This window comes from Daldinia loculata, assembly GCF_022478755.1.
Source record: "Daldinia loculata strain CBS 113971 unplaced genomic scaffold F4817scaffold_38, whole genome shotgun sequence".
NCBI classification, from domain to species: domain Eukaryota; kingdom Fungi; phylum Ascomycota; class Sordariomycetes; order Xylariales; family Hypoxylaceae; genus Daldinia; species Daldinia loculata.
Window position 1 is genome coordinate 329,955 of NW_026054892.1, and position 17,034 is coordinate 346,988.

General features: G+C 47.4%; 7 protein-coding genes across 7 annotated transcripts; 4 read left to right on the top strand and 3 right to left on the bottom strand.

Annotated features, from left to right (window-relative positions):
* Positions 1–447: 447 nt before the first annotated feature.
* F4817DRAFT_343247 (SNase-domain-containing protein) lies at positions 448–1,590 on the bottom strand. Its single transcript, XM_049304001.1, has 2 exons — positions 960–1,590; positions 448–901 (listed from the first exon to the last, which is right to left on the bottom strand). The coding sequence occupies exons 1-2, from the start codon at positions 1,326–1,328 to the stop codon at positions 479–481; spliced, it is 792 nt and encodes a 263-aa protein (XP_049157364.1). The 5' UTR covers positions 1,329–1,590; the 3' UTR covers positions 448–478.
* On the top strand, positions 1,591–5,051 carry F4817DRAFT_343248 (uncharacterized protein). Its single transcript, XM_049304002.1, has 8 exons — positions 1,591–2,396; positions 2,503–2,839; positions 2,887–2,935; positions 3,134–3,399; positions 3,451–3,708; positions 3,775–3,834; positions 3,884–3,947; positions 4,004–5,051. The coding sequence occupies exons 1-8, from the start codon at positions 2,111–2,113 to the stop codon at positions 4,871–4,873; spliced, it is 2,190 nt and encodes a 729-aa protein (XP_049157365.1). The 5' UTR covers positions 1,591–2,110; the 3' UTR covers positions 4,874–5,051.
* Positions 5,052–6,217: 1,166 nt separating this feature from the next.
* On the top strand, positions 6,218–7,488 carry F4817DRAFT_172254 (uncharacterized protein). The gene has a single exon (XM_049298219.1). It carries the CDS (start codon positions 6,520–6,522, stop codon positions 7,285–7,287), a length of 768 nt encoding a protein of 255 aa, XP_049157366.1. The 5' UTR covers positions 6,218–6,519; the 3' UTR covers positions 7,288–7,488.
* F4817DRAFT_172253 (Sm-like ribonucleoprotein) lies at positions 7,489–8,351 on the bottom strand. The gene is made up of 3 exons (XM_049298218.1): positions 8,218–8,351; positions 8,066–8,115; positions 7,489–7,989 (listed from the first exon to the last, which is right to left on the bottom strand). The coding sequence occupies exons 1-3, from the start codon at positions 8,229–8,231 to the stop codon at positions 7,691–7,693; spliced, it is 363 nt and encodes a 120-aa protein (XP_049157367.1). The 5' UTR covers positions 8,232–8,351; the 3' UTR covers positions 7,489–7,690.
* A 148-nt stretch (positions 8,352–8,499) lies between these two features.
* On the bottom strand, positions 8,500–9,827 carry F4817DRAFT_343264 (Pkr1-domain-containing protein). The gene is made up of 2 exons (XM_049304003.1): positions 9,635–9,827; positions 8,500–9,547 (listed from the first exon to the last, which is right to left on the bottom strand). The coding sequence occupies exon 2, from the start codon at positions 9,271–9,273 to the stop codon at positions 8,797–8,799; it is 477 nt and encodes a 158-aa protein (XP_049157368.1). The 5' UTR covers positions 9,274–9,547; positions 9,635–9,827; the 3' UTR covers positions 8,500–8,796.
* A 646-nt stretch (positions 9,828–10,473) lies between these two features.
* F4817DRAFT_343265 (uncharacterized protein) lies at positions 10,474–14,246 on the top strand. The gene is made up of 3 exons (XM_049304004.1): positions 10,474–11,353; positions 11,414–13,171; positions 13,245–14,246. Exons 1-3 carry the CDS (start codon positions 11,099–11,101, stop codon positions 13,797–13,799), a joined length of 2,568 nt encoding a protein of 855 aa, XP_049157369.1. The 5' UTR covers positions 10,474–11,098; the 3' UTR covers positions 13,800–14,246.
* Positions 14,247–15,228: 982 nt separating this feature from the next.
* On the top strand, positions 15,229–16,750 carry F4817DRAFT_359956 (uncharacterized protein; the record flags this gene model as incomplete). Its single annotated transcript, XM_049306219.1, has 2 exons — positions 15,229–15,494; positions 15,718–16,750. The coding sequence occupies 2 exons, from the start codon at positions 15,229–15,231 to the stop codon at positions 16,748–16,750; spliced, it is 1,299 nt and encodes a 432-aa protein (XP_049157370.1).
* Positions 16,751–17,034: the final 284 nt, after the last annotated feature.

Below are 17,034 nucleotides of genomic sequence, written 5' to 3' on the forward strand. Positions count from 1 at the left end.
TGCTTTGCCGCCGCCGTAACGTCGAGCGTATACAATCAACGGGAAAATAGCGATAATAAATACCAACTCTTCAAGACTACGGACACGGAACTAAGTATACGGAATTTTGGGGGTTCGTCGAAACATGCAAGATGCGAGATGCAAGATGCAAGATGCAAGATACATTAACATAACCGTGGTCCGGGACTGAAGAAACATCACCATACTTACCAGTCGCAAGAGATTCCGGGAGAGCGCGGAGATCCGCACATAGATCGGATAGAATTGGTTGGTTCATCCTATATGCACTCCTTCCAACTCCGCCTTCTGTTTTCTATTAAGTAGCTGACCAAATATACGGTTTAAGGCTAAGCTTTATGTTAGGTACTTACCCATCTCAAAAATTAAGATATTTTATTCCTTTGGTCGCTTTTTCAATGGCGCAAGTCACGTAGTAGGAAAGTCAGACAGAGCTAATCCGATTGAACGATTTCATATCTCATAACTTGGTGTTGCTATTTTGCGGTTCCCCCACACCCATTCGGGTCTTATAATCGCGAGGGCTTTCAAAGAATTGCGGGTTACCACCCCACATCCCTCTCTTCGCAGCCTTTGCTTTACTCTCTGCAGCCTTATACTTCTCCTCAAGACCACCAAATTCAGCACCACTCTTAGCCTCGTATGTTGTAGCCAGACCTCGCTTTAACATTTCCAAGCCAACATCGCGGCGGATAAGGAACCGCCTTACAAATACGGTAGCAACAACACGATCGTACTGGTCACGTCTGTAGATCTTTGCTCGAACCCTTCGCCCAAGTATGTATTCAGATAACCAGGCGAGGGCATCCGTCGAGAATGGTTGGGCAGGTCGTCCGAAATGAGCGCCTTCTGGTGCGTCAATACCAGCGAGACGTATAGGAATCTAAACCATTTAAGAGTTAGATATAGAGAGCGGTCAAATAGGGTCATGACTAATTTACCGTCTTATTCTTCAACTCTACCCTCTTGACCGGGACGTTTCGTAGCCATCCCCACCCCGCTAGACGACCACCCGGTGTGTGGTATAAATGGAAGTTATCTCCATCTCCGACACTCGTAACCTGACCGAAGATGCTTCTCTTCCTGAAAAAACTCGGTCGGATATGAATAGTACCGGGGATTCGACGTAGGTATGAACGGTAGATCTGCAAGGAGGCGACAACGGTTGTCGTTACAAGCAAAGTCGGGACCCAATTTCTAGGGTCTTTGTAATGTTGCCAATCGGTTCCGTTTAAACTGTCAGACCAGGAGACTGGTCGTCTCGAAGAATCACCGTCTTTCCCAGAGGCAGAGGTGAAAGGCCATACCATTATAATTGTGACTTGGAAAGGTCAAAGACCAAACCTTGGGGTTGAAAGTAGAAACTGTTGCTTATTTGAAGTCCCCAAGATTAAACCGATCGACAACCGGCAGCCTTGGGGCTTTCCCTAATGGAGCAAAAGCTATCCTTATCTTATCGGTTTGCTTGCTGTAGTGCCACCTTAGCCCCTAGGCAAGCCAAAGTTAGATGTTGCCTGGCATCTTGCATGTGTGAAACAAAAAGCCCCGTCGACGTCAATGTGCAGCTATGAATAATATCAAACCTAAAACTATACCAATAAGAAGGAGCTTGGTAAAGCTCAAGTAACAAGTAAAAGGTAAAACACAAATAACCTTCAATACCAAGACATCCCAAGTCTAGTACCTAAAGCTTAACAACTTTTATTACTTTAATTTCAAAGACGGATGTCAATTTGGGCGTAAATATTTTCATAAATCTGCTTGTTGCCTGTATGGTATTCACCACGAAAAATATATACCTATCACACGAATCCAGGGCACATTTAAGCCTCAGCTCGTCCTAACGACAACAACATCCCGAAGTTACATCAACGACAGTCCACGAACAGGCAATCGGATACCACGCAGCATCTTATAAGAGGCTTATTTCTTCCTTAATTAAGTAGGATCCGCAATCATTGGCTGTGAAGCTTGATGCTGTTTTGTGCATCTCCATTGGTTTAGGCAATTAGGATTCTTCGAGGTATTGCAACCCGATGGACTAAGTGCAAGTTTGGGCTTCTCCTTTGAATTTTAATCTCAAGGCGCCACCATGTTTTCGCCTCGTCGGCGGGCGGTTCGACTACAAGAGCCTGAACACCAGCCTCTTTTGAGTCGTGTCGTTTTTGGCCCGCCAGAACAAGAGCCACCCCTCGGTAACGATACGAATGACCACGCCCATCTGCCGGTGTATACAAATATCCATCGGATACGAAGAGATGTTATCAGTATAGTCGAAGACTTTCTCACTCTCGAGCAGTTAACAGACCTTCGGCTCAATATTTCAGTTGTCCGGCCGCTAGTAGACAAGTTATACGAGCAGAATGATATATCTATCGGTACGTGTACTTACTCATTGCGCTAAGTTGTTTATATATAATATTTCATCCCAGTACCTACTTATATAGACCAGTAGTTATGGAAATAAAGCTAATCACAAATTAGTTTATTGTTTGCTCGTGAACCGCTTTCAGTTCCTCCGTGAGCAGGAGCATATGACCAATAGACAAAACGTTTACTTCACACGGGCGACCCTCTGTGAGCTTGTGGCTACCCGCATCTTAAGACGTTTTGGCGATGATAACCCAGGCTCGGAGGGACTCCTTCTTTTAGCTAAAATTCTAGTTACTGGGTTTGGGCCGTTCCAAAATGCCCCGGAGGAGATTCGTGAGGAGGCCTTTCTTGGTCCTACGTGGAGCCAAAATAGGACTTTACCGGCACTTGAGGTAGCTATCCTAAGTAGTAGCAAGCATTTTCTTAGTTCTACACATTGTCAAAAAGTGTAAGTTTCTCCAGCCGAGAATCTGCCACGAAGCTCACAGATATTAGTGTCAACGCAATCTACATTGGGCAAGTCATTTATACTCCAACCACTTTTGGTATGTATGAGATAGGGTTCAACTTCATTACATTAACTCGTTTTCTTCATCTTCTTGTCTTTCCGAGTCTAACAGGATAACAGTATGTGACCAAAATCTTTCATTTCGATCGAAGCCATCCGTCATCCTCCAGCAGACAGTGCTCTTATAATAAATTAATCCTATATAGCGACACATGTGATTGCTAACGCTAGTAGCTGGATATGATACCGGACCGATACAAACTAAAGCCTATCTCGTTATACGAACCCCGCGAGGCCCCCTTACTTAACCAGTATCGGCTGGTAGTGCCTCGCACGAGGAACATATTAGAAATAACCCAGTTCATTATCCTCCTTACCTTGTATCTCCTATTCATGATCGAGCGCAATCCGGAGTATTTGAGCGTTTTTGAGATGGCATTTTCAGTATACGCGTTCGGCTGGGTTCTTGATCAGTTTGCAACGATCTTAGCACATGGATGGTAAATTAGTTCGAACATTTTTACGTCTTTATCTGCTAAAGAAGATAACAGGAGCGTATACACGCAAAATCTTTGGTCATTCTTGGATGTCATGTTCGCGTTGGTCTACTGGATATATTTGATATTAAGAATATACGGTTGGAAAACCGGACAACCTGAACCAGGCCAACAAGCTCTTGACGTCCTTGCAATGGGAGCTCCAGTGCTCGTACCTCGGCTAGCGTTCAACTTATTATCGGATAACTTAGTTTTCCTATCCTTACGATCTATGATGGCGGATTTCACTCTGCTTACAGCACTGGCAGCCTGGTTCGTATCCCCAAGCACACAACGCGCCGCTACCCGATGAAGTTCTGTGAGACTGATGACGACCAGGTGCTTTTGTGGATTCCTGCTCTCCATGGTATGGCTCGCAGAAGGGCGTCACAATATCGTGTAGGTATTTTATAGTTGCAAAGGTTCTTCATAGACTAACCATCCACAGGACTATCAGTAAATGGATGCTGTGGATTTGGTTCGGCTTGGATGGCACTGGTATTTCACGTTCTGTGAGTGAGACTGAAAATGTTTTCTATGCTTGCTTCCCTAACATCGTGTCATATAGGGGGAATTTCACTGGCTTCTAGGACCGACCTTAATGGTCACATTCGCGTTCCTGGGTAACACGCTATTCCTAACGATCTTGGTTTCGATGCTCTCGAATACTTTCGGTACCATTGTCTCCAATGCTACTGCCGAGATCCAGTTTCGAAAAGCGGTCTTGACGCTCGAAGGTGTGAAAAGCGACGCGATATTCGCCTACCAGCCTCCATTCAACATCATTGCCCTATTCGTATTTGTTCCGATGAGATTTTTTGTTAGTCCTCGATGGTTCCACAAGATTCATGTAGCAACAGTCAGGGCAATCAATCTACCGGTGCTACTCCTTATCGCCGGGATCGAGAGGCAACTCCTATGGTCAGATACGGAGTTGGTGGAATACCCGACAGAACAGCTACCAAAGAAACGTCGTACCCGGAGCTGGTTTTGGGAGAAATGGAGGATAACAAGCCACGGGGACATCCAGGCTGTTTTTGATATTCCTCCGCCGGATTCAGTTGAACGCGACATTGCAGTAGACGACGAGCTAACACACCATATGATTAGAAGACAGTTTGCTCGACAGCAAAGTTCGACGCTAGTAGAGTCGAGTAAGAATCAAGATAACGAGTCGAATCAACCGCCACCACCTAAGACGCCGAGTCGTAGAGATTCTATAGCCCCATATGGGATGCTAACAGACCAGGTACGAACCATCATGAGTGAATCGTCCGAGATCGAGGACCTATCAAGCCGTTTAGGCACATTAGAGAACACCGCCTTGAGGATTGAAGAGATGCTAGCAAGGCTATGTAACGATAATAGCGGTGGTAGCGATGGTAACGATGCCGGAACCACCTCGGAGCAGAGGGTCGATGATGGTAACTGGATATAATATATTAACTCGCCTGGCTATCTGTGGTAGTACGTCTAAGCCCTTCGAATTAATAAAAGCGTAGGCGTACGAGATAATTTGAGCAAACGGGGTATATATCGGAATCGAGAGTTTTACATAGGTAATTAGCATACATTCAGTACTGTGTTAGGAAGTTTAACACCTGAACAAATACGAAATATGTGGTCCGAGATATTATCCATCCCAAAAGCCACTGTGAAGGATAGTACCAAAAATATTAGACTAATACACCCAGCTCCATTGGTGGTATAAATCCGACGACGAGAGAATTGGCAGGCACATGGAGGTGTGTAAGTGTTTGTCTGGGTCAAACACGCACCTGCACTCCGGATCTTGAGTTCAGATGAAGGGAATGTTCCTGCTATCTTTTTCGTCGTGAGGTAGTAATTCTTTCCTAGGCAACCTAGGCAAATAACAACTCCCAAGCAACATTTTAAACCTGATATAAGACAAACACCATCTACTAGCAATATCAACTACATCTATACCTATAGGTACTTATCTACAGGTGACATTACTTGCCGAGCAATACACACTACGCTACGAATAATAGAGACATGTGTAGAACGATCCGTATGTATATTCCCTTGAAACAAACAAACTGTTATTGCATTTACCGCGTCCGTCTACCCGGGATGTTTTTGATTTGATATACCAAACCTATATCCAAGACAAGCTATCAGCCCATCAAAGCAGTGCTTCCAGTACAGATACCCATCTACAGTACACATAAGTTAACACGCCGCATAGATTTCCGCAGCCGCTGCTGTAGGCACCACTGGCTGCAGATCTGGCAGCCGTGCTATCCCGGCATGGGGTTCAACACGTGCAGCATGTTTGGCGACGGCGTCGCGCGCGAGCCTGCGAGCATTGCTGACGCGGCGGGCTTGTGTCCTGCTTGTCGCTTCTCAGGCTGCTACGACAAGAACAAGACCCGCATGATCATGGATATCAAGAGTCGCTGGCGCTGGGGGTTCGGCCCGAGTAAATACGATCCGGGATGCGAGTGCGCTGTTATGTGAGACGCGCGGGTGTTGCTGGAAAGGAGTTGCGTATCGCATGTTAGGCGTAGAGGGATAGGGAGAGGGAGAGGGAGTATTGCGTTGGCTTTATGGGTATGTTGGATATTCTTGTATTCTTGTTCATGTTTGCGATGTGGTCGAATGCCCGTGTACTAATCGCCGACCGAATAGCTCGCTAGATTACCATTACGAAGATATTATTATTATCAACACCAAGTACCGGTTTTACGTTATATCAAACTCGACTCAAGTTACGACCGTCAGGCAGTAGTGATGCTGGCTTGGATGGAGGGAAGGATACTTTGCGAATAGGCTCCGGCCGTGAAGCCTCTCGTGAAACTAGACACGCAAATAAATGCCCATAGTCAAGATCAGGCTACATCTACTCGCATTAAATACATAACAAACTATCAACCCTCATAGAGGTCTATTAAACAAGAATCAATATACTCATCGTTGTCCTACCACATAAGACGAACATATCACGTGCTTTAGGTTTTTGTGATGAGAAAAATTTATTAGCTCGACCTAACTCTGTATCGCTTTACCATCGTAATCCCGATTTGCTTCAACGACTAACACAGCATAGGCACCTAGGTAGATATGCTTCCGACGCCCGATACCTCACACGTGGCGTACGAGAGGGTATACGAGCCAGCAGAAGACTCCTTCCTACTGCTAGACACGCTGTCCTCCGCCTCCGAGACAGCATTCCTCCAGACCCGCTTCGGAGACGGCTACGTCCCGCTCGTAGTCGAAGTAGGCCCCGGGTCGGGCGTAGTCATCGCCTTCGTCAACGCGCAAGCGCAAGTCCTCTTCGGATCGCGCAACGTCCTGACAGCAGCCGTCGACGTCAACGGGCACGCCTGCAAAGCGACAAGCGAGACGGCGAAAAAAGCTGCGTTGGAAAACGCCGCGGCGACGACGACGACGACGACGACGACGCACGGGTGCTTTCTCGGCGCGTTCCAGGGGGACCTGGTTGCGCCGGTGGGGGACCGGTTGGTGGACGTTTTGATTTTCAACCCGCCGTACGTGCCGACGCCCCAATTGCCCAAGCTGCCGGGACAGGCGGATTTGCCGCATCTAGGTGCGACGCCGACGTTTGATGATGATTCGTATATGCTCTCGCTGTCCTACGCGGGCGGTAGGGATGGGATGGAAACGACGGATAGGCTGATTAATAGCCTGCCCCGAGTACTTTCTCGCAGGGGGTGTGCGTATATCCTGCTGTGCGCGCAGAATAAGCCGGACGAAGTCAAGCAGCGGATCCTGAGCCTCGGGGAAGCGTGGAAGGTTGCGACAGTGGGAACTAGTGGGAAGCAGGCCGGATGGGAGAAGCTGCAGATCATCAGGATCTGGGCAGAGTAGGTTGTTAACAGCACGTAGGAGGGGGATTTTTGGTTTTTGGTTGCCAATGGGACTTTATTTGTTTGGTTCTTGTGAGCTTTCAGCTAGCTCCGCATGAAAGAATGAAAAATTAAGTAGTGTTTGCAAAGGAGCCATACCAGCTTTGCCATTCTTTCATGGTTGTGTCTGTGTGTGTTGTGTTTTCATTTGCCTACCCCCCCAACGCCGTAGAAGTAATGCCCACCAACTTGTCTTCCTTACTCTCTCTCTCTCTCTCTTGACTTGACTCTCATGACATTTGCCTAAATCTGTAACGTAGCCTCCTCCTCCTCCTCCTTTGTCTGTGCTGTCCTCTCGGAGGCGCAGGTATGCTGTAATATAGCATCACCGATACTTCTAAAGCTTGCTGCTAGGGCTCTCCCTCTCACGGTCTACCCCGTCCACGGCCGCGGCCTCGTCCTCGTCCTCTACCACGCCCGCCTGCCCGGACACCTCTGTCCGCAGCCTCCTTGCGCGCCTTGTTCTTGGGTTTCACCGAGTCGTCGATCAGGAGCGTATCTAAGGGCAGCGAGTCGGGCAGGATGATGTAGCGGATCGTGGAACCGCGGATGTTCATGGTATCCAAGGAGATGGGGTCTTGGCCGCGGGCGGTCATCTTGACTGTTCGTAAGGCAGTGTTCATCAACGGCGAGACCGACGTGATTGTGCCGTGCACGATTGTTCCTAAATAGTACCGTCGTTAGCCACTGCATAGAGAGATAACATCCTATCCGATTAAGGAGTTTAGTGTAGCGCGTACCATTTTTCAGCTCGATCGTCACCGTCTCGTTGACGCACTTCATCAAGAACCTGGGAAACCATCACAATTAGCACCGGAGCCGTAGACGTAGCTTTTGTGAATACTTAATTTAGCACACAATTATGCGCCGTGTGGGAGTAGGATAAGCTTACCTAACGAGCTTCATCTTGGCTGACTATTCGTGTTTTGCGAGATAATGGGTTTTGAGGTTTGTATTTCGGGATCTTGAGATTTTGGTTGGAAGCTTAAGGTCGGACAGTCGCGTTTAGTGAGCTTTGGTTACAAGGCGAAGTTCTAGGGTGGTGAAAATTAAAGGCCGTCAATTGCAGGTTGCGTACCGTCACGTGACTCAGAGCTATTTTCCCGATTGGGTACTTTGGTACATTGATAAGTACCGTTGTATCTCGCTGATGTTTTGTAGTCTAGTTCAAATAGAGCTTCGATTCGTCATTCTAAACATGTATAAGCTACCTAAATATATCTTATATGCCAGGCCATCTTCAGACACATATATTGACTATTATTTATATATTGACAGCCGGTTAAATCCAATATAAGAAGTATCCCCTCAACTATAAACGTGCTAGTAGATGTAAAGAGCAAGATGATAATCAACGCTGAAGTCCTGAAATGCAAGGTATATATGCTACTAACCCAACCTCGCTACAAATGCTCGTGCAAATGCCACTCCGACCCCAAGCGTATATAATTATATTCGTCTAGGTTACAGTTTATTTGTCCTTCTCGTTCTCATTCTCGGATACCTTTTCCCACTCGTCTTCCGTACTAACACTAGATTTTGTTCCGGACGAAGGTTCCGTTCGAAGCTTCAGGTCTCCCGTCTGTTCTATAACTTCCACTTCCTTGCTTCCTGTGGTAGGTTTCCCCTTTGCGATGAAAGCGGTTTCTACTTCGGTTTCTTCGCTTTCGTCCGAGGATTGTGCAGCTGCTCTTTGTTCGGAACGTGCCTTGTCCCGGGCCTCCTTGGCTTGTGCTACCCTCAACTCGGCTGCGAACCAGTTGATAGCCCACCAGAGCCCCCCACACAGGAATGAGAGTATCACGAAGTGAATACTATATGTCCCGACTAGTAGGAGAAGAAGTACGAGCTGTAAACAAGCGAATGTAGCGTTGGTAGCGACGAGGAGGGTTGGAGTCGTTCCGGGAGTGAAGATAGATTCCCAGAGATCTGTTGCAAAGCCTGCCATATTTTCCAACGTAAAAAAAAACTCGGAATATAGATGCGACAAGTGTTATTGGGCTCGAGTCGATATGCGACGGTGGATACTACTTCTTGTGTGGCCTAGATTAATCTAGAGGGTTGCAAAGTTAGCTTAGGAAGGCGGTCAGTTTAAATAGGAGATAGCAATAGACTAGAAGCTCCGATGAGTGCTTGGACTGACTTGAGTTAAGGCCAGTGTGCTGTTAGGCAGTTACCGATGTAGTCATAGACAACCTGTGAATAGGACACGGCGCAAGAAGCTGATTGATTTATTAGCCACGACACAAAGCGTGCGATGGGAGAAACGGGAAACAGTCAAGCGGGGCAAGAAAGGTAAGGTTCCCTACCTATGTAGGTACCAAATCTACCTATATAATGTCGGAGATAGCCAGTTCTCAACTTAATCAGCTCCTCGCGGGAAAATAAAATAGTTGGCGGCAAATATAAGTCGTAGGTTATAACCAAAACAGACTTATATGGGCTAGAAACCCAAGAATAAAGAGGCTGGGAAAAACCGGAGGATAATTAGGAGAAGGAAAGCGGATGCTCTGTTGTAAATACCTATAAACGTCGCGGGGAGGTACAATATACATGCAAAAGAGGCGGGGCTTTGGAGGGGCTCAGGTTGGCAGGTTGGCAACTTCCAGTCCCTTATGACTTTGGTCCTGACCAGTGCGACCGACGTCAGTCTTTCTCGCCTGTGCGCTGACTTACTTGTATGTACCTAAGGTACCTACCTAGGTACCTAACTAGGTACATAAAATTGTTTAGTTGTCTACCTTTTTATATCCTAAGGACGAATGGCTATTACTATATGACTGCGATACACATATGTATGAAGATAGTTTTAGGATAGGGTCTAGGACTATGAGGAAGCTATGTCATCGACACATACGTTAAGGGATGGTTGAATTCTCTCCTCTCATATGAACCGTGGTGTAGGTAGTTTCATGCTGTGCCTCGTGAGAAACTAGCTTGGTAACGACGAGGCGATGACGATAAGCCAACTATGATCCCATCCAATCGTATCTACTACATAATATATACTCCATCTCGATATCATCAATGAGATGCTTCCAGATTTTGAAGCCCATCTTGAAGTCTACCTTAATACATTACTACCCAAGATTAGATATCTTATCGATAGGTGGTTGCCGTATCTCCGCTGTCCGCTGTCCGCTGTATTTCTTCGTAGATCCCTTTTGAGTTAGGTGCCAACCTTATAACCTTATGTTTTATACGTGCCATGTGCCCCACGCCTATCCTGCCTACCCCGTGCGACAGGCCAATTAGAATCCACTTAGAGGTTCTTGTGTTAAAGGCGTCAAGTACGGGAAACCTACCTACACTAGATGCAAGCCTCGCCTGAGTTGAAACGAATGAAATACATACCTCTTTCACAATCGCTACCCTACGACATACGGCTAGAGCCACACTTCAGGCTCTTGTTTTACACCTTTAAATAAATCGTTGCCATCCTTGTTAAATCGCTTACCCACGTAACGGTACATTAATCAAATATCAACTTTCCTACTTAGTACCTACATAGCTCTTCCAGCGCTCCAGTGCTCCAGTGCTCCAGCGACGATCATATTACTAGTTGCTACTCACCAAGTAGCTGGGAGTTGCGTATAACATCCATTTCGCGCGACGCAATAATACTGCCTTCTAGTTGTTTCCGCCTCATATCTAAAGCCCCGATATAAATAATTGGCGGTATCCATCATAGCTGACAGCATGCGATTCGATGCTTCAGGGCGCCTTTAGCTTCAAGCGATATCATAAGTCAAGGCGAGCATCAACAAAGTATCATGGCTAGCAGCGCGGATTCAAGCCATTCCAGCTTGAAGGACCTTCTAATTTCGCATCCGCAAACGAGACATGAGACCGGTCAGTATCCGCCGGAATCTTCGTCGTCGGATATTCCTGTGCGCGACCCGCCTGTACCGAACCTATCCAAACTTCTTAGAGGCAAAGGACGAGAATGGGAAGCTATAAAATCCAAGTCTAGGCCGTTGCAGCTTCTCGACCTTCCGGTCGACATTTTGAGGCTCATCGTTAAGGAGGCAAGCTGGAGACACCTATGAATAGGTCCTATGTAAGGTCTACTGACATCTGGATGCTAGGTGACCCACACGAACGACCTAACCTCGTTAGCTTTAACGAATTCCACACTCTATTATCTCGCTATACCTCATATTTACGCCCGCTTCGATATAGTCTGGCCAGATGATACTGTTCCCCCGTCCGACAGTAAAAACGTCGATGCGCTGACCTATGGGCTGGCAACCTTGTGTCTAGGCAGTAAGTTCGCTCAGCGGGCAAGATGGCTGAGAGGGAGCTCTCTACCTTACTTGGAATCCTCTGGGAGGCTTTCCAACAACCAATATGCAAGATATACTCGTAAATTTTCCCTCGGTAACGGGCCGAAGGACTGGACATCCGAATATATGGTCACCAAGGAGAGCGGGAAGATGCTAGGAACATTGGTGGCAATAGCTGTCGGCAAGATGATCAACTTGGAAACCTTCGTGTGGGATATGCCCACAGGGGTTTTATCTGAAGTTTTCATGGCCTTAGCATCCCTCCAAGATCATTATCCGGAGGGCCAATCTAAGTTGGAGAAGGTCTGGGTTCGCTGGCACGATAATTCCGAGGTCCAAGATGCTTCATCCTCCGTTTCTAGCCCGATCCAAGGTCCCTTGCCGCCTCTTTCTGTTCCTATTGGAAGTACAGTGACTCCTGTCGGCAATACTCTGCCTAGTGATTTCCACCCGTCTGTAACACAGCCAATTAAGTACTCCGAAAGCCACGTCGAGTATCCAACTTTCAGTATTCTACCACCTCTCAAAAGCTTGACGGTTCTAGACATCGATGAGCTTGCGTACTTAGACGAGATATCGGTGCTAATCGAGCGTTCGAGATCTTACCTTCGGGAACTCCGAATTGGGATATCGCAGAAAGCTCGTATGGCGGACTTTGCGCAGGCCTGGGATAGCTACACCTTGCAGCAAATTGACCATGATGCCCGTTGGCCCGGAGAAAGTCAGATCGGAGAAAGGAGACTAGGGGGGGTCCTCGGTGTACTGGTTGGTAGAATATATGACATAAGAAGAAAACCCGTCACAAAGGTTCAGATGAAGGATTCGACTGATCCCACCTCGGAACAGACGCAATTTGGGGTCGGATTCGGCTCAAGTTCTAACGGTGGCCTTTCACCGTTCACGCACGCGAATATCACAACGCCTAGAGAAATACCACCCCTGAATCAGCAGCGGCCCGGTGTCTCTACGGCCTCAGGTCAGGGCAGCAATGAATCATATGCGGAAAGAAAGCGTCTTGATGGAAAGCTCCAATTAGAGACGTTGGAACTCGAACGGGTACCGCTATCACTACAGGTTTGCACAAAGGCTTTTGACTGGAGCGTCTTGACAAGTCTTACGATTCTCGATTGCATGTTTGTTGAACACCTCTGGAGGACTCTAAAAAGACAATTTCACCCTACACCCCCGGCCCATGGCTCACCCCCTGGAACACCAACCCAGTATCACTTGGCATTGAAGCACATACATACCAACATTCCTTCCAATACTCTGGTTAGTTTCATCAAGGAAACTCTCGCACCCAATAGCCTAGAGGTACTTTTCTTGCAAGACCGACGGCGGGCGCCTCATCCAGCTGTGAAACTTGACCAAGTTTTCAAGGGCGCGATAAAGCGTCATCGGTTAAGCCTCAAGAAGCTCCTTCTCGATAGTTCGGACGAGTCGGGAGAGGGCCGTCGGTGGGAAAGTTGGGTGCTTAGTAGCGAAATGATTTCCTACATTACTAGCGGGCGAATGCCAAATCTCAGAGAACTTGCTGTGGCAATTGATTATAAGGACTGGGTAAGCAGACATTACAGCCTAAATTAACCGCAATAGTAACGGTGGCGAACACTAACTGGTGCTACACCTATAGCATCCATTCCTCCAGCGGCTTCCGAACGTCTCACAGCTTCGCTCTCTACACTTAACTCATATATTAGGGCATATATCTGGCAATTTCGATCCTAAAGAGCTTGCTCTCCAGCTAGTTGACATTATTACGCTGCGAACAGAAATTCAGCTTTGCTACGTAGGTATAGGCAGTAAATGCTTCGAGATACTAGAGACTCGGTCAGGCGACGGTACTAATGGTAGTTCTGATGTCGGTCTGGGTGGAAATCACAATGAAGACGTACCCATCGTGATCGATATGGACGACGGCAACGATGATGACGGCAGTGAGGCTGACGAAGAGACGGAAGAGGACGACGATGATGATGACGATGATGACGATAACGAGGACAACGTCAATGCGGGTGCAGCGGACGCTGGGGATGACATGACTGATGTGTCTGACGATGCTGAGTCTGAGACGGACTCGTTGCAAGAAGACGATACGGTAGGGTCAGCAGCACGGCTCCGGTTACGTGAGATTTTGTTCTACGATGACAAAGTCGCTATATTCAAGGCAAGGCACGGCAGGCTATGAAGTATGACTCGGGCCCCCAAAGGCTTGGAGCTCGTTAAGTTGTATTTAAAATTTCGAGAGCAGACCGTGGTACAAGGCTCTTCTTACTTGGGACACGAGCACATGAATTTCAAAAGCGCTTAGCAAACGTAAGACTTGGGACTCAGCTCCCGTGTCTATATTGTCTATATTAGGCACTTTTAGCGGGAAAAAAGAATATCATAAAAAAAAGAAAATCGTGCCCGATTCTTCGCACTTTGTCTTCCGTCTTTTTACAAATAACTACCTACAATACAAATAAATGCAAGGGGGAACTTTGCAGCTCGAAGATAACGTTGAAGAAAAAACGCCACTGCTGAGCTGTATCGTCCCGCTAAATCAAGCCAGGGTTTGAGGGAGCGAATCATGGCTCGGGATCGGTACAATCCCTCCAAGTTTATGCTGGACGGACCCAGGACGGTGCAGGACGGTGCAGGACGGTGCCTATGAAGGCCTAATGCAGGAACCTAGCAGCCCTGGACTCACTGGGGGGGCTACGTATGTAGGTCTAGGTAGACATTTTGAGTCACAGTACCTGTCACAGTTAGATCCCGGGTTCTTGTCGCACTATTCCAACTTCCAACTATTACATACCTACATATACATACATAATATTACATATATACCTATACGCCTAGGTATTCTCAAGTTTCGTCGTTTTTCCTTCACCGTACCCAGCAATATCTATCGCTGTCGTACAGGGGGTGTCTTACCGCCATCTCACCTTGAGAAGAAATCCTTTTTCAGCCCCTTGAGCTGGGTTGCTCAGCGGGACCCATTCACAGCGAAACATTTAGGGAGTAGATTTTTATTTTTTATTTATTTTTTAGTTCCATGTTGTTGTCCGTAAGAAAGTAGAAAGTAGGAAAATTTAGTACATTCAGTACATTGTATATGTGTGTCTCATTCTCACCGATAGTTGGTGCGGTTTTTTCCTTTGTCCTAGATTCGGAAAGGCTTGTTGCAGAAAAGGAAATGCACCAAACATCGACCTCTCCGCCATTTCGTTGAGTACGAGCTCCGGCCGTTCTTGGTGCCTTAATAACTAACCGCCATTTCCAAGTAGAAAAATTCCTCGAGAACGCCTACGAGGTCTTGTATTTTCTTTCTTTCGAAATCTCGTCTAGAATTCACTCCGTAACGGCGTTTTGTTGATTTTCAAGGCTCTTCGAACTGGCGGACTTTGGAAATTATTATACCCATTCTCGTCTTACACCACTACATACTACTACTACTACTACCACCACCACCACCAGTCCAGTCCACCAGTCCAGTCCACCAGTCCAGTCCACCAGTCCAGTCCACCAGTCCAGTCCACCAGTCTTGGTTAACTGTCTTTTTTTTTTTTCTCTACCTCAACTTTTTATATTTGATTTTTATATCTACAATCTACAACCTCTTGCCGTTCCCTATGGATACCTTGCCCGTTGAGCTTATGAGACTCGTCTTCTCTCATTGCGAACCCGAGTCAGTTAGGAATCTGAGAGAGGTCACTCGCATGTTAGCAGATGTAGGCTATGAATTCTTGCTATCTTCCAGGTTCACCGCTGTCGGTTGGAGAAATGATATCGACCGATTACACTCCATCGCGCTGCACGACCGATTGAGAGGCAGCATCACATCAATCTGCATATTTCTCGGCGAGTTATCTTATTACGACGCATGGAGCACTTCATGGTAAGTTTTTGTTTATTTGATATTTCACAAATTCTCAAATTCTCAAATTATAATATCTCGAATCGCCAAGACCGCATTTTCCGCACACAAGTATTTATCATAATGCCGTCTACGCGAATACGACAGCCACGTATACTATATGCATACTATACATACTATAGGCCGATATTTAGCCCAATTCTTCTCAATCTATGCAGTTGGACTTGCTTACACGGTGTCTTAGGTTTCAACATTTCGTCACGCCTCCAGACCACCGCAATGAGTTGATGGGATCGGCTAGGCAGGAATTCGATAGGATCGAAAGGGGGCGCAAGGTAGTTGGTCCATTGCATCTAAGGGCTGACGACCTTCGAGAAGCATGTTCTTCTCTTCCGAATCTTAAAGAATTTGAGATTACTTTCACCCAATGCCCTCTCGAAAATGACCTTCTGAAGGAGGTCTTTGACTACCCAAGCTGCAGGAAGCTGGATCGACCCCAGACGTATAGCAATTTAGATGCTATCATCTCCTCACTCCATGGAGTCCCTCTAACCTCTTTCAAGGTGGATCGACTTCCCCTCGAATTATTCCGTTCAAAAGACCATCGCAGCCACTGGTTCACGCACGCTCAGTCGTTCAGTAGTCTGGAGACCCTTAACTTAACTCTCGACCCGTCGGGACTGCAAGGCCCCAGTTCAGCTTTCAAGGCCGTCAACGGACTCGGTCGCATCCTGCAGCTCGCGACGAATCTGCGAAAGCTGAAACTCGCATTCCACCCCTATTCCAGCGAGAACTCCAAGTTCGCTCTGTCGTTCCGTGAGCTGTTCTACGACTTCACGTACAAGCAGCTCACGGATCTGACGCTCGAGGGTGTTTCGTGCGAAGAGGAAGACCTCAAGTACTTCCTCGCGCGGCATGGCGCCACCCTCCGGCGGCTACGTCTCGGCGGCCGCGGGCTCGCCAAGCCCTTCGAGGTGTCGCTGGGAGGCATCCATATGTACGAGGGCAACTTCAAGTCGCTATTCACGGGACTCCGCGCCAAGATCCCCAAGCTAGAACGCCTGCATCTCGAGGGCATCTTCGAGTGCGAGCACCACGACCTGCCCTCGCACGAAGCCTACAACTTCTACCCCCTGACGAACGAGGACTGGGAGGAGGTGCCCCGCCCCAAATGGGTGCGCAGCTCGCGGAAGACCATCAGCTGCTTCCCGTTCGAGCAGTATGTCCTCTTCGGGGGCCCGTATCCCGGGACTGCCTTGGCCCAGCAGACCTACTAGTCGAAGAAGCAATTTTGGCCACGGCTTATAGATCACGGGCCGCATTTATCATCGTTACGAGCAACGTTCCTCGATTTCAACTTGTATCACCACGGACTCTTGCATAACCAGGAGTGGTCATGTGGCGGCGACGGCGGGTTATAGGGGCGTCGAGGGAGCATGGCTTGCATTCCTGCGATTATTTATTATTATTATTATTTTTGGAAGACTTTACCGTATCATACCATACTACGACTTTCACTTCTTGGGCAACAAGGACGGGTTATTATTTATTATGCATGCGG

Excerpts from the sequence above, each read along its gene's own strand:
- F4817DRAFT_172254 (XM_049298219.1), top strand. The coding sequence starts at position 6,520 with ATGCTTCCGACGCCCGATACCTCACACGTGGCGTACGAGAGGGTATAC.
- F4817DRAFT_343264 (XM_049304003.1), bottom strand. The coding sequence starts at position 9,273 with ATGGCAGGCTTTGCAACAGATCTCTGGGAATCTATCTTCACTCCCGGA.
- F4817DRAFT_343247 (XM_049304001.1), bottom strand. The coding sequence starts at position 1,328 with ATGGTATGGCCTTTCACCTCTGCCTCTGGGAAAGACGGTGATTCTTCG. Across the intron at positions 902-959 it reads TAGAGTTGAAGAATAAGACG|ATTCCTATACGTCTCGCTGG; the intron begins GTAAATTAGTCA and ends TAAATGGTTTAG.
- F4817DRAFT_343248 (XM_049304002.1), top strand. The coding sequence starts at position 2,111 with ATGTTTTCGCCTCGTCGGCGGGCGGTTCGACTACAAGAGCCTGAACAC. Across the intron at positions 2,397-2,502 it reads GCAGAATGATATATCTATCG|TTTATTGTTTGCTCGTGAAC; the intron begins GTACGTGTACTT and ends ATCACAAATTAG. Across the intron at positions 2,936-3,133 it reads TTTATACTCCAACCACTTTT|CTGGATATGATACCGGACCG; the intron begins GGTATGTATGAG and ends TAACGCTAGTAG.
- F4817DRAFT_343265 (XM_049304004.1), top strand. The coding sequence starts at position 11,099 with ATGGCTAGCAGCGCGGATTCAAGCCATTCCAGCTTGAAGGACCTTCTA. Across the intron at positions 11,354-11,413 it reads TGAGGCTCATCGTTAAGGAG|GTGACCCACACGAACGACCT; the intron begins GCAAGCTGGAGA and ends TCTGGATGCTAG. Across the intron at positions 13,172-13,244 it reads CAATTGATTATAAGGACTGG|CATCCATTCCTCCAGCGGCT; the intron begins GTAAGCAGACAT and ends CTACACCTATAG.
- F4817DRAFT_172253 (XM_049298218.1), bottom strand. Across the intron at positions 7,990-8,065 it reads GACGATCGAGCTGAAAAATG|GAACAATCGTGCACGGCACA; the intron begins GTACGCGCTACA and ends GGTACTATTTAG.